Below are 13,649 nucleotides of genomic sequence, written 5' to 3'. Positions count from 1 at the left end.
ATACACAGTTTTTAACTCGGCCAGCGGGTAGGTACTAAAGCTTGCTTAGGGAAAGAAATGTTTACAGACTGAAAATGTAAGGGAATCTTTTAAAATGAAACTCAGCTTCACTTTTCATAAGACACAAGAAATGTGTCAGACATTTTTATGGTCTAACCTTCCATATATTGCCATGCGTTTGCTTTGGGAATGAAATAATCACAGAATTAGATACTCATCAACTTTCTGGAATGTTTGTATTTTATTAAATATTTCTATTAGATAATTCATAAAAACAAGACAGGAGACATGCCTATGACTCACACAAGGTTCATCATAATGTAGACATCTTCCTGAATGTAACTTATTTGCAATATAAACATTTGTTTTGGAGTTCTCTTATTTTTGTGAGGACAGGTAATCTGAGATTCCTTAGAGAGTTTCTTTAAACCCAGAAATAGTCTTAATTTAAAATTTTCTGGGCGTTAAGCTTTGGGGATGAGTCATAAGTACAAAGAGTTGGCAGTTGTAAAATCATGTAGTTTTAAATTGGGAAAGGATCTTAGAAATTCGTTATCTTTTTTCAGCGAGTAGTAACTAGCCTCTGGCCACAGAGGGAGTTAGGAGCAGTGCCTGGTTTTCCTGAATCTCAGTCCAGTCCTTTATCTGCTGTATCACATTTCACATATTTGCCCCTTGCTTTGTCCTTTTCCATGGCCTTGTCTTTTTATCTCTTCACCTTTACATCTGAAAAGGATGGAACATGAACATCAAAAACAAGGAGTTCTATGGGACAGGCTCAGAAACCAGGAACGGTCTTATTTGCAGTTAGTTTTCACCTAAGATCCTGAAGTTCATGACATCAGCAAGTTCCTGAGCAGACTCCATTTCACTTTAGGCTTCATGTCTTTGTGTCTTTAATATGGTTTCTTTAAGTTGAAATCATACTTTTTTGGTTTTCTTTATATTACAGTTAGCATAAAGAAAAAAGACTGTAATGAATACTCTCTATGGAGGAATTAATATGACCAGTCATAGTTGGTTTGACCAATTTTTTTAATAACTCATCTTTTGATTTGAATTAAATATCATCACTCCATTACACATTCAATAGAGACAGCTGAAAAGTACAATTTCTCTGCAGGGCCTGCAATGAAGGATTTGCAGAATCCTGCAGGGAATCAAGGAACTCTTCATTACAGTTCATGGATTTGTAGGATTACTCTGCACTTTTCTGCTTTCTTCATTGAGAGCGGTCCCCAAATGTATCCTTGACTGTCCTGCAGGTAACTTCTTTCCCACTGGAAAAGTTACTGTGTACAAATACTTTAATTAAAGTGACCTGGCACTTGTGGAGGCCGACCTTTCTGCTCTTTTCTATTCTGAAATGAAAGGTAGGCTTGACTGGGAAGCACTGTTCTCTGAACCAGTTCTGTTCCCATGTTGCCCAGGGCCCTTCTCTGCACTGCTGGGTGTCAGAAACCTTGTACTGTTATGTTTTAATATGCACTGGGGGCAAAGTTTGTATCTGTTTAGTTCATTTCTCAATGAGAAATGAGATGGAAATACCTTCCTGTACAGTTGAAACAGGTATTGCCTTCAGATATATGCTAATGTCTTAATTTGCTGAGGTTGAGAGAACCATAATCCCTTCTACCTTATGGAGGCATGGGTAAAGATGTAATTATTTTTGACTTCAGAATGCATTTAAAAATACATATATTGCTATAAAAACCGTGCATGTGAAATGCATTTTTCTACTCACACTTGAATAAAAATATGTCTGATGCTTAGAGTAGGAGCTAAGAAAACCAAAGGCACACATGTTTGGTCTTTATTAAATTTAATGTTAAGACTGAGCAATATTGAAAAAGCGAAACTTGTCTCATTTACTCATTAGGGCCTTTTTTTTTTTTTACTCATTAGGGCCATTTACTCATTAGGGCCTCTACACTGTCCGTTCCCGTACTGTCTTTTCCCCAGGCCCTGATTCTGTGTATCATGACCACTTTGAACCCATAGTGCTATTAGAAGGATCCTTCTAAAACACAGATCTATGCTGTGATTATTCTGACTAAGTTGAGCAGGCAGGTGTGTTGGGACTTCCTGGTGGTTCAGTGGTTAAAACTCCCCATTTGTACTGCAGGGGACACAGGTTCCATCCCTGGTCAGGGAACTAAGATCCCACATGCTGCACAGTGCGGCCATAAAACTTTAAAAAGAAAATCAAGAGGACGTGTTAACTACCGCAGGGCTGGGAGGGGGAGCGTGTTTGTCACCTGTCCTCCCCTTTACAGCCTGTGCAGAACTGTGTACATTTTAGAGATCTCCTTATAGATAGTCTCTGATGTCCATTAATTCTTCTGTTTGGTGTAGCACATTCTGGCTTCCGCCTTCCTCCCTCATGCCAACTCCATCTCTTGCTGTACCTCCACACCCCTTCCCTCCAGTCCTAGCACACCAGATGTGGTTTCTAGGAAGAAGTGTGAGCCCTCATACACCTTCCTCCTAAGCACGTGTGTGCTCCCTTGCCTTTGGTCAGCTGCCCCCACACCCTTGTCTTTGAGACTCCAGCAAAGCTCTCATCCCCATCACAGAGCCAAATCTGATAACTGCTTCCTTGTGCTTTCCTCTGTTAACAGCTCCTGAGGCTGTAGGAAGAGATTAGGATTCATCTGTGTCCCCAGCTCCTTTTACTTAGTTGAAGACATAGATGACACTCAAGTGTTTTTTGGATGAATAAATGAATGAACAGGCTCTGATGCATGGATGTGTTCCCCACCTGGTGGTGTTTCCATTGTAAAACCAGAGATACTTTCAAGTTGTTTGTTGAGAGTGAGCAAAGGAAGAAGAGAGAGAAGGAAAACCCTCCAAATAAATACTTGATTGCTCCCGTGAGTCCAGAGTTCCCTAGGCATCTCTATAGGGGGTCTGGTCTGAAAGTGACACATTAACCTTCACCTACCCTGCGCTACTTAACACTTGCCCTCTAATTTAAGAGCTGTCTTTTCAAGTCAGAGGGTTCACCTGCTGATAGTCCAGGGAAGGAAATAATAGTATTTATTATAGGTGGAGAGGGGAAGTTAAGAAGTGGCAGCAACTTTTTGGCTAGAGCCTTTTTTTCTCACATCATTCATTTTTCTAACTTAACGTTAAGAATGGAAAGCATTGCTTTTCAAATACAAATTGTTTAAGATTTACCTGTACCTCCATTAGAGGAGGGAATTAATTTCATTTCATAGTTATTCTCTACAGTACAATCGGTGTATTCATTTCAGTATGTGGAAATGTCAGTTAAATACTTAATTATACAAAACCACTAATAGAGAATTGACAGCCTAGAGCTCCTTTAAAATATTCTATTTTTAAGACATGATACTCATTGCAGTTGTAAATTCATTCTGGAATGCATTTTTAATATTATTTTTGAAATAATACCTAAAATTTTCAATAACTTTGTATATAGTGCCTAGGAGAAACCTGAACACAAAGATTCCTTTGTCTCCTGACTAGTAATTAATACAGTAACGTCCTTTTTTTAAATTATTCATTGTATCAAAGAATTCCAAAACTATACTAATGTTGCTAAAGTGATATTAGTTTTAGCAGTGTTTACCATGCAGTAGTTCCATGTTTTGCAGAACCACCATTTGAATACAGAATTTCGGTCCATCTGGAAAGCTCTTGTTGGATTTATGAGGTCTTTTTGTTTTTGTTTTGCTTTTTGAGAAAATTAAACATTTTCAGATTTGTTTCAGCAAAAATCAGTTAAGATTTTATCCTTCAGATCACTTGTCACATGTGACATTATTTCTTCATATTTATTTTCTCTCATAATTTTTCTAACACGTGTTTTAGAACTAGGCTAAATTTATAAAATCTGTATAAATTATTGCCATATCAATCTTACAATGAAATGTTCTTGTTTTTACAAATTTATATGGCATTTGAGGTGACTGCAGCCCCTTTTTAAATTGTTAGATGCATGTTATGCCTGGGAATAAAAAAGTTCTTTTCTTAAGGGACACATAGTAACCAAAGTGCTTACAAAGCCATATTAAAAATATTGAAGTCACAATGAGGACAAAAAGCAGTCCTTCAGTTTAATACAGTGTGTGTGTGTTTGTATACATACATGGTTTTTCTGGGTTTTTCTTTCAGGTATAGACTTCAGACTGTGAAGTCCTTAGCTGGAGTGAGTCTTATGTTGCGGTTACTGTGGGCAAGTCTGAGATGGGATGACATGGCAGCTAAGGCTCCTCCAGGAGGAGGGACCACACGGACAGGTAAGGGGTTTTTTATTTTCTAATTTAAGTTTAAAAGAGAAAATCTCTTGATAGTTCATTGTAAGCATATCTGTTATTTATTAAAAGATAGTGCTAGTATTTTAGAAATGTGCTCAGCTGCTCAATCATGTCCAACTCTTTGCGACCCCATGGACGGTAGCCCACAAGGTTCCCCTCTCCATGGGATTTCCCAGGCAAGAATACTGGAGTGGGTTGCCATTTCCTTCTCCACGGTATATTCCTAACCCAGGGATCAAGCCTGCATCTCCTGTATTGGCCAGCAGATTCTTTACCATTGAGCCACCTGGGAAGCCCATTTTAAAAACACAGCTTTGGTAAAGTTTGGCAGCATATGCTATAAAATCTTGGGGTTAGGGGAGGGGTTTGGATTATAAGATGAATCACTAATGTGTGAACCAGTGTGAAGCTTTAGAAGTTATTTCTTACCAAACACTGGAACACCTGGAACCCTGTGCTTGCTGCTGCTTTCCTAGGGTTTTTATTATTTTGACTGGATTTTAGCACCAGGAACTAAGCTGTCCCCAAACAGCATTTTGCTCAGTTTAGAAATTTTCAGTGAGGAGGACACTCAGTATTGTTGCAGCCTGGCGATGGTGCTGCAGCTCCTCATTAAGCAAATGTTTCCAGAGGTTTAGCCCACGTGTGTCTTTTTCAAAGCACCAGGTGTACTTTTCTCTTCTTTGAATATTTTGTTGGTTATTAATACTGTGTGAATCAAATTGCCATAGAAACATCAGACACTGAAATCACAACGACAGAAATAATTAAGAGGCGAGATGTTGGTCCTTATGGCATTCGGTCTGAGTATTGTATCAGGAAAATCATTTGCCCCATTGGAGTTCCCGAGGCGCCAAAAGGTAAGGAGTAGAAAGAATTCTATCATTAGTCACCTGTTACCTGTATCCTTTATGAATTGAAATTTTATTATAATTATTTCTTTAACTTTTTAATAGTTCATCATCCGTAGGTACTTGTGGGAGGCACCTTATTATTTTTTTTTGGGGGGGGGAGGCACCTTAAAATGCCTTTTTAACAAAAATTTATTTTTAGTTGGAGGATGATTGCCTTACAATATTGTGTTGGCTTCTGCTGTATGTCAGCATGAATCAGACATAGGTATACACACATCCCCTCCCTCCTGACCCTCCCTCCCACTCCATCCCACCCCTCTAGGCTGTCAGAGGGGTGGGTGCCAGAGCATCAGGCTGAGCTCCCTGTGCTTACACAGCAACTTGCCATTAGCTGTCTGTTTTACACATGATAGTGTAAATATTTCAGTGCAACTCTCTCAATTCAGCCCACCCTCTCTTTCCCCAGCTGTGTCCATAATTCTGTTCTCTACGTCGGAGTCTCTGTTTCTGCCCTGCAGTGTTGCTTTAACCCTTCATTCAGCTTTTGAAAGCGATACTTTTTCATCACAGGCAGTTTCATTTTTAAAATGGTATTTAAGTAATAAACATAGCAAGATGCCCCTGGGCACTGTGATGCCCACAATCAGCAGTGCCCAGCAGAGGAAGGGTACAAAAATACCTCTTATAATTAAAATGTGGGGCAGTGGTTGACACCAGATCATCAGCTCCAAGACTCAAGTCTTCGAGGCTGTCTGGTTGTAGTCCTGGAGCCTGCTGCAGAATCTGACACATAAGTGGTCAGTGAAGATGTGTTGACTCAAGGGTTCAAGGTCTCATGTCATATGTAAGTGCTCAGTGTAGAAATAACCTAACAGGCGTAGAGAGTTACTCAGGAAACACGGACAGCTACATGATAGTACTAGGTGGCAAATATATAGAAGAATGGGATCCAGCCCTATTCTCAAGGAAGCAGAAGGTATGATAGTACTATACTTGAAAATCAAAACTATTAATACTAAAAAGAGTGCGGTAAGGTGTCCAGATTCAAGATCTATAATTAGACAAAAGTCAATAATTTTGTTTTATATGTATACTAAAAGAGCTTAAGGAAAAAAATCTCTTAAGAAATGTGTAAAAAGAAAATGCTATCTATAGATAGAAGCTTACTATTTTATAGAAGTAAATTGTCCCCAAATGTGTAAATTTAATTTTTTGAATCTTGATTGAATTAACTCAAAAGCTCATCTTGGGGAATAAATAGGAATGACTTTTCTGAAAAGTGTACCAACGAGGAGGGTACCTGTCTTAAAAGATGATGAAATACTAGTAGAATTAAAGCAAGGCTGTCCTGGAACACTGATAGGCAGAGGCACACAGATGGAAGCATGTGTTCCTGACCAGTCTCGACCTCAGCCATCCATGCAAACCACTGCCAGTCTTCTGAAATCACTCTTCTTATATCACTTTGTACAACCCAGCTCCTGCTGCTGTTTCGGTTTCCTTCTGTTGCTTGCTTGTGATTCTGCTGCTTCTCTTTTTCCTGAACATATGGGACGGTTCAATGCTTGTCTGTCCTTACTTTTTATTTTTAAAATCTTATCATTGGAAATTATATCTATTCTTAATAGTTTCCCGTCCCTCCTTTCCATTAGTAACTCTCCAGTCCCTCTTCTCAGTGCCGTGATAGGGAAATACAGATTGCCAGGGCTGCACATGTCAGAGACCCCCCCAGCCCACTGGGAGGAGAATGCCGTGCTTCTTGAAGGAAGTTGGTATCCATGTTGTGGTCCAAAGGATGATTAAGCAGCAGTCAAATGAGGATGAAGGGAGCTAGAAATAGTGTCCAGGCAGAGAGAACAGGCTGGGTAAAGGCTCACAGGACTTTTATATCAGGGGCCAGCAAACAACGGCCCATAAGCTTTGACCCGCCATCTGCTTTTGTTAGTAAAGTTTGATTGGAACACAGCCACACTTACTCACTTACATGTATGTTGTTTTTGGCTCTTTTTATGATACAAAGGCAGTGTTGAGAAGTTGTAACAGAGACCATCTGGCCTGCATAGTCTAAAGTATTTACCATCTGGCCCTTTAAGAAAACTTTGCCAATCCCTGCTTTTCATGATATAAGAGAACATGCCAGAAGTACTATAATTTTAGAAGCTATATTGCTTAGAATACTCTGGTTTCTTTTCCAAAGAAACACCTACACCTCAGAGGAAAGGCCTTCGATCAAGTGCGTTGCGGCCAAAGAGACCAGAAACGCCCAAGCAAACTGGCCCTGTTATTATCGAAACCTGGGTGGCAGAGGAAGAGCTGGAATTATGGGAGATTAGGGCATTTGCTGAAAGGTAAGGAAATGGCTTACATGTGATCAGTTATTGAAGATTTCTGTCACTTCAGAATTCAAGAATTACTTCTTGTGTATGTCCTAATTTTGATCCACATTTTGATTCTCTAGCTATGTGTTGTTTATTAAGGGCCTCTTCCTGATTTTTATTGAGTTATCATCCACTTGTCAGTTGTGAATTACCTTGATTTAATGTTTTATTTTTTAAATTGGGATAATTTTATACTTTTATGACATTTAGCCAGATTTCACCTAATATTAGATTCCAGATGCCTGATAGGATATAGGCTTACTCATTTTCTTGCACTTTGCAGATAACTGCTTTATTTTGTTTGTTTGTTTTTGCATACTGAAGGTTTGTAGCCACCCTACCTTGAGCAGGTCTGTTGGCACCATTTCCCTGACACCATTTGTTTACTTTGTGTCTCTGTGTCACATTTTGTTAATTCTTATAATATTTTAAAATTTTTTATTATTATATTATTATATTTCTTATAATAATCTGTGATCAGTGATTTTTTTTTTAATGGAAGGGTAATTGCTTTACACCGTTGTGTTGGTCTCTGCCCTACCACAGCACGATTCAGCCATAAGTGTGCATATATCCCCCTCCTGAACCTCACTCCCACCTTGTCCCCTCTCCCCATCAGTAATCTTGGATGTTACCACTGTGTGATTATCAGCATTTAACAACAGAGTATTTTTTAAATTAAGGTATGTACATTTGTTTAGACATAAGCTTTTGCACACTTAACAGGCTACAGTAATAGTGTAAATATCACTTATATGCACTGGGAAATCAAAAAAATTTCATATGACTCACTTTTCTGCTCTATTTGCTTAGTTGCGGTGGTCTGGAACCAAACCCACAATATCTCTGAGGTATGCCTGTAGTTTCTGACAAATTCCTCCTTTCTTTCCCTGCAGAGTGGAGAAAGAAAAGGCACAAGCAGTTGAGCAACAGGCTAAGGTTAGTGAACAGAAGAAGGCAGAGGACTTCAAGGCCCAAATGGAGGCTCACCTCAAACAGCAGCGATTGGCTGCCCAGCAGGTGGGGGAGTTGGTACTGTCCCACCTGGCAACGAATTGACATTTTTAGTCAAATTCATGCACGCTAAAAGCACAGTAATTATATGTGTATGTGGTTTTGTTTTTACGTGTATCTCACATATATATCTTAATTTCAGTACTTGAAAGTAATTCTGTGGATATACCACAGAATTTTGCAGTGGTTTTGCAAAAAGTGTACATATTTGAAGAACACTGTTTGAAGTCTAAGCTCTTCTTTGTTATATTTCAATGAGTAGTTTCTTTTTTTTTTCTGGCTGTGTCGTGTCGTGTGACAAGTAGGATCTTAGTTTTCCAACCAGGGGTTGAACCCTCACCTCTTTCAGTGGAAGCAGAGTCTTTTTTTTTTTTTAACTTTTTATTTTGTATTGGAGCATGCCCAGTTGACAAACAATTTTGTGGTAGTTTCAGGTGAACAGCGAAGGGACTCAGCTGTGCATATACATGTATCCATTCACCCCCAAATCCCTCTCCCATCCAGGCTGCCACATAACATTGAGCAGAGTTCCATGTGGAAGCACAGAGCCTTAACCACTGGACCATTAGGAAAGTCCTGATGAGTAGCTTCTAAGGATAATTTTTTCCCTCAAAATTTTGATCTATAAAATCTCTGTAGCCTGTGAAAAAGCAAATTGTGCCTGACAACTTAGGGACCCACATAAAAGATAATTACTGTTAAGAAGATTATTGTTAATTATTGTTGATAAGAAATACTATAAAAGCTTTTAATCAAACTTGAGTATATAAATTTTCAGGATATAGATAAAATAGATACCATTAACTTAGTGACACAAAACTAAATTAAAAATTACATATTAAATCAGATTCTTCATTTCCTCACATTTTACCTTGTCCCTCATATTTTATAAAACAGTTTTCAAGTTCTTATGTATCTTTTACAGTGGTTTACTATGGGTCGTCTTTACTTTAAAATCAAAGTTTGAGATAACAACACTTCGATTTTGTCATGACAAAAGACTGGCTATTTTGTTTTTCATTTTATGGATGTGTTTTGTCATCTCTACGATGTAACCTAAGGTTTTGCTTTGGTAGGGGGGATATAATTAGATAATAAACTTTTCTCTGGCAATTGAAAGTCAGAACCTGAACTTTTTTTATTACCCCTTTAAGTCCCCCAGGAACATTGTTTTCTCTGTTTGTCCCATATGTGTCAGTTTCTGAGGTGATGGACATACATCTTGGATATAGCTTAATTGAACAGAGCAGATATAATTAATTTATACATTACTTCAAAATCTTTATTCAGAATCTTTCTTGAAACAGGCCAGTCTTCTTTTTAATATCTGCAAATTTAGCAGTGAAGATGATCTTAACTTTTTTTTTTCATGCAGAAATTAGACAATAATGACAGCTAGAATTTAATGACAAACTTGCCTTTTTTAATACGTGTACAAACCCAGCAGATTCTGTGGACATATCAAATCTATGATTTCTTTTACCCTTGTAATTTTTTATGCAATTTTAAAAGGTTATACTTCATTTACAGTTATTACAAAATATCGGCTATATTTCCCATAGTCTACATTTCCAATATTTAAAGGCATAGACCCAGAAAATAGCTGTGTGTTTAGGGGGAGGTGTTTGGTCTCCTTTTTTAAAAAAAAAACTAATTTAGTCAGATGAGATTTCTAGGAATCCAAAACTAAACTCCTTTTCTTCTGAGAAATGAGAAATTACCTCACTTTATTTTCAGGCATACAGGACATGTACAAAAGTAACAGTAAAAAGATTGGGTGTGCTGTCTTTGCTGAGCCGTTTTTGATGTCAGGAAATACTTCAGCACTGAAATTTGATCTTTGTACACAGCTCAGCTCCACCATGTACTAGCTCTGTGACCTTAAGCTAGTTTTACAGACTGAGTCTCAGTTTCCTCATCTTTAAATCATAATTTAAAGATCCAAGCATTAAATAGGATAATGAAGGTAAAGGGTCTCCCACCAGGTTTGTAGTCATTGCCATCTGTAGTTTTTACATGTGTCAACGTAAGCTGTCATGTCAGTAAGCTGTCAGGAAAAGGCAGCAATCTATGGGAAAAGAAACGTTGTCTTTGATAACCCTATAGTCTGAAAGATCAGATTATACCATTCTGTATAAAATAGCCTTAAGGATTTTTATAACTTGAACTGAAAAATATAAGTCTAGAAAAATTGTTTATAATTTTCAGCTTGCTCGATTGCAGGTTTCCCAACTTGAATAGTGATATTTAAATACTGACCTGTTCTTGGGGACTTCCCTAATGGTTCAGTGTTTAAGACTCCACTCTTCCACTGCGGGGGACTTGGGTTTGATCCCTGGTCAGGGAATTAAGATTCTGCGTGTCACATGGAAAAGCCCCCCCTCCCCAAATTGACTCATTCTTTATTATTGGATAAATGAGCATCATGATATAACTAAATCCTTTTATAGGCCCATCATTTGCTATCTATTCTAAACTCCACCACTGAGTCGCATGATATCCGTGTGTCTAGTAGGATCACCCATGTCTCTTGTGTTTTCAGTCTGAAAGCTTGGACCTTTGCACGGACTGGAAAAACATGATCATTTCAAATTTTTGTTGTGAAAAGCTACTTTTAATAAAGTATATGTAATTTCGAGTCATAAAAGTATTGCCTTCCTCAAATTAAATTCAGGTGTGAGTTTATATGAGCACATTTTTAGAAGTGAAATATTTATAGAAGTTTGGTGCAGTTTCTTAGATTAGAAGGAATTGTGACTGGACTTCTTACAGAATGGCGTTTTTATTTGAAATGATTTTTGTTCATGATTTCTCTCCCTGACTTTTCTAGAAACGATTGGAACAACAGAAGCCTACAGTGATTGCAGCTTCTACTACTTCCCCAACAAACAGTACAACTAGTACCATCTCTCCAGCACAGAAAGTCATGGTGGCCCCCATAAGTGGCTCAGTTACAACTGGAACTAAAATGGTACTAACTACTAAAGTTGGATCTCCCGCTACAGTAACATTCCAGCAGAACAAGAACTTTCATCAAACCTTTGCCACCTGGGTTAAGCAAGGCCAGTCAAATTCAGGTACACACCTGTGGTTAAATAAAAGATTACTTTCATTCAAGAAAAAGAAATTTCAGTCCTTTACCTACTGAAATGAAACTTTTCTTTAGAAAATTCTTTTTCTTCTGCAGCCAGTTGAGCAAACCAACTGTAACAGTAGGTTTGTTACAGATAATGTTCCTAATATTACATTAGCAAAACTCCTCTCTTACATTATTTCACTTTCAACATTTACATGGTTCACTTACTTTGAGTGGAGTGGAATGTTTTTCTTAAAAATACAAAAATGAGCCACATTTCATGCATTGGTGCCTTCCTAGAAGTCACTGCGTTGCTGGTTATTTTAAATCTGAAGCTTATCGAATGTCTTATACCCCATTAGCCACCAGCACAGCTGCCACATCTGCTACAACAATTGCCAGCACAGGTCAGACGTTCCAAATTACAGGCAATCCAGTCACTATGGCAGGAAAAGTAATTACCAAACTTCCACTTCCTGCAAACAGCAAGATTGTCGCTGTAAATGTGCCAGCAACACAAGGAGGTAAGGGAAATGTGGAGAGTTTTAATTCACATTTGCCAGATCATACCGTTGCCATTATTTTTCATTTCCTTTTCACTGATTTCAGTCTTCGGATCTCACATTTTATGTAGCCCACTAAAACCCCCCGCCACACCTAGTTTCTCCTCAGAAACCAAGCAGTACCTGAGGTGTTATTAAAGAAGCAGTTATTAATGACTTCTTCATCTTTTTCTTTAAGGCGTTGTTCAAGTACAGCAGAAAGTCCTGGGTATCATTCCATCGAGTACAGGTACAAGTCAGCAAACCTTTACTTCATTCCAGCCCAGGACAGCAACAGTCACCATTAGGCCCAATACCTCAGGCTCTGGAGGAACCACAACCACTTCCCAAGTAAGAGTCCTTTACAGGTTTATTTGATGTTAATAACCACATTGGTTGGAGTTTTTATAATGGCCTCCTCCAGGATTAATCTAGCTCCTAATTGTTCTGTAACCTTTACTTTATCTGTGACAAAGTATTGATTTTTTAAAAAATCTGTTAGTTATATTTCTAGTGAACTGTTCACTTTTAACATTTTGTTAATAGCACATTAGTGCATTTATGAATCATAAAGATTGCTTTTCCAGGATTTTACAAAAATATTTCTTAATTTAAAACAGTGGGGAACACTGGATCACCCAGGAGAATGTTCAGTACAGCTAAGAAGTAGAGTGAAAAATACAATCCACAGCCCTGAAACTAGTCTGTCAGCTGATATGCATACATATTAGATACATCATTTCTTTGGCACTAGTGTTATGAAAAAGGCTTAATGTTTTGCAGACTTGAGAATGTTCTAAACCTAACACTGCAAGTAATATGCTCCACAGTCTTTCTTGTAAAGTATGAAAGAGCTTTTGGCTTCCGATCTTGCTCCTGTGTTCTCTGGGTTACAGATAAGGATTGGAGCTCAGGAAAAATAGGACTCCTCGTTTTCCTATGAGCAACTGTGGTGGTTATAGAGCAAGCTTTCCTGGGTCTTGTTCTTTTCTTTTAGTCTGTAGGCTATTCTTGGTGTCAGTGATGAGGAGTGTCGTATGATCTGATTTAAATTCTGTTTTCTCCCTTCAAAATTCTGTCTTTATTCTGATGCTTCATATAATTTAATATGTAATGTCCAAGAGTCTGTGTCATTTCTGTAGACATGTTTATCTATATAGAATGTTTAAAGATTTCTGTTCCTGAGTCCATCATGCTGTAGTCTTTTGAAAACATTTAATTCCTTGTCCTTTGTGTCATTTGTAGGTCATCACAGGGCCTCAGATCCGCCCTGGTATGACGGTGATTAGAGCTCCACTCCAGCAGTCAACGCTAGGAAAGGCAATTATTCGAACACCTGTGATGGTACAGCCAGGTAATTCATCCACCCCAGCGTTATCATTTTACATCTAAATAGCCAGTGTAGGAAATCTGTAATATTTTGTATTTGGTACTCCACGGATTAGAAAATATCAATATGAATTAAGATTTCAAAGCATACTAAATTTCTGATTTATCATGGG

The 13,649-nt window shown here is 38.1% G+C and overlaps 1 protein-coding gene across 14 annotated transcripts in view; it reads left to right on the top strand.

The window, feature by feature from the left end:
- Window positions 1-13,649, top strand: part of BPTF (bromodomain PHD finger transcription factor) — a 130,815-nt gene that overhangs the window by 87,243 nt on the left and 29,923 nt on the right. For 7 of the 14 annotated variants that reach the window (XM_055408233.2, XM_055408235.2, XM_055408234.2 and 4 more), the window contains 8 exons: window positions 4,141-4,265; window positions 5,015-5,143; window positions 7,335-7,485; window positions 8,412-8,535; window positions 11,360-11,606; window positions 11,968-12,129; window positions 12,347-12,498; window positions 13,393-13,501. In XM_055408233.2, coding sequence (XP_055264208.2) covers window positions 4,141-4,265; window positions 5,015-5,143; window positions 7,335-7,485; window positions 8,412-8,535; window positions 11,360-11,606; window positions 11,968-12,129; window positions 12,347-12,498; window positions 13,393-13,501 — 1,199 coding nt within the window. The remainder of the gene's footprint in view (window positions 1-4,140; window positions 4,266-5,014; window positions 5,144-7,334; window positions 7,486-8,411; window positions 8,536-11,359; window positions 11,607-11,967; window positions 12,130-12,346; window positions 12,499-13,392; window positions 13,502-13,649) is intronic. The other 7 variants (XM_055408236.2, XM_055408239.2, XM_088829230.1 and 4 more) reach the window with 3 other exon arrangements.

This window comes from Moschus berezovskii, chromosome 20 (genome assembly GCF_049115385.1).
Source record: "Moschus berezovskii isolate FMDL1 chromosome 20, NW_MosBer_1.0, whole genome shotgun sequence".
Taxonomy (NCBI): Eukaryota; Metazoa; Chordata; class Mammalia; order Artiodactyla; family Moschidae; genus Moschus; species Moschus berezovskii.
The sequence above is the reverse complement of the archived record's forward strand: the minus strand, read 5'-3'. Positions and strand labels throughout refer to the sequence as shown.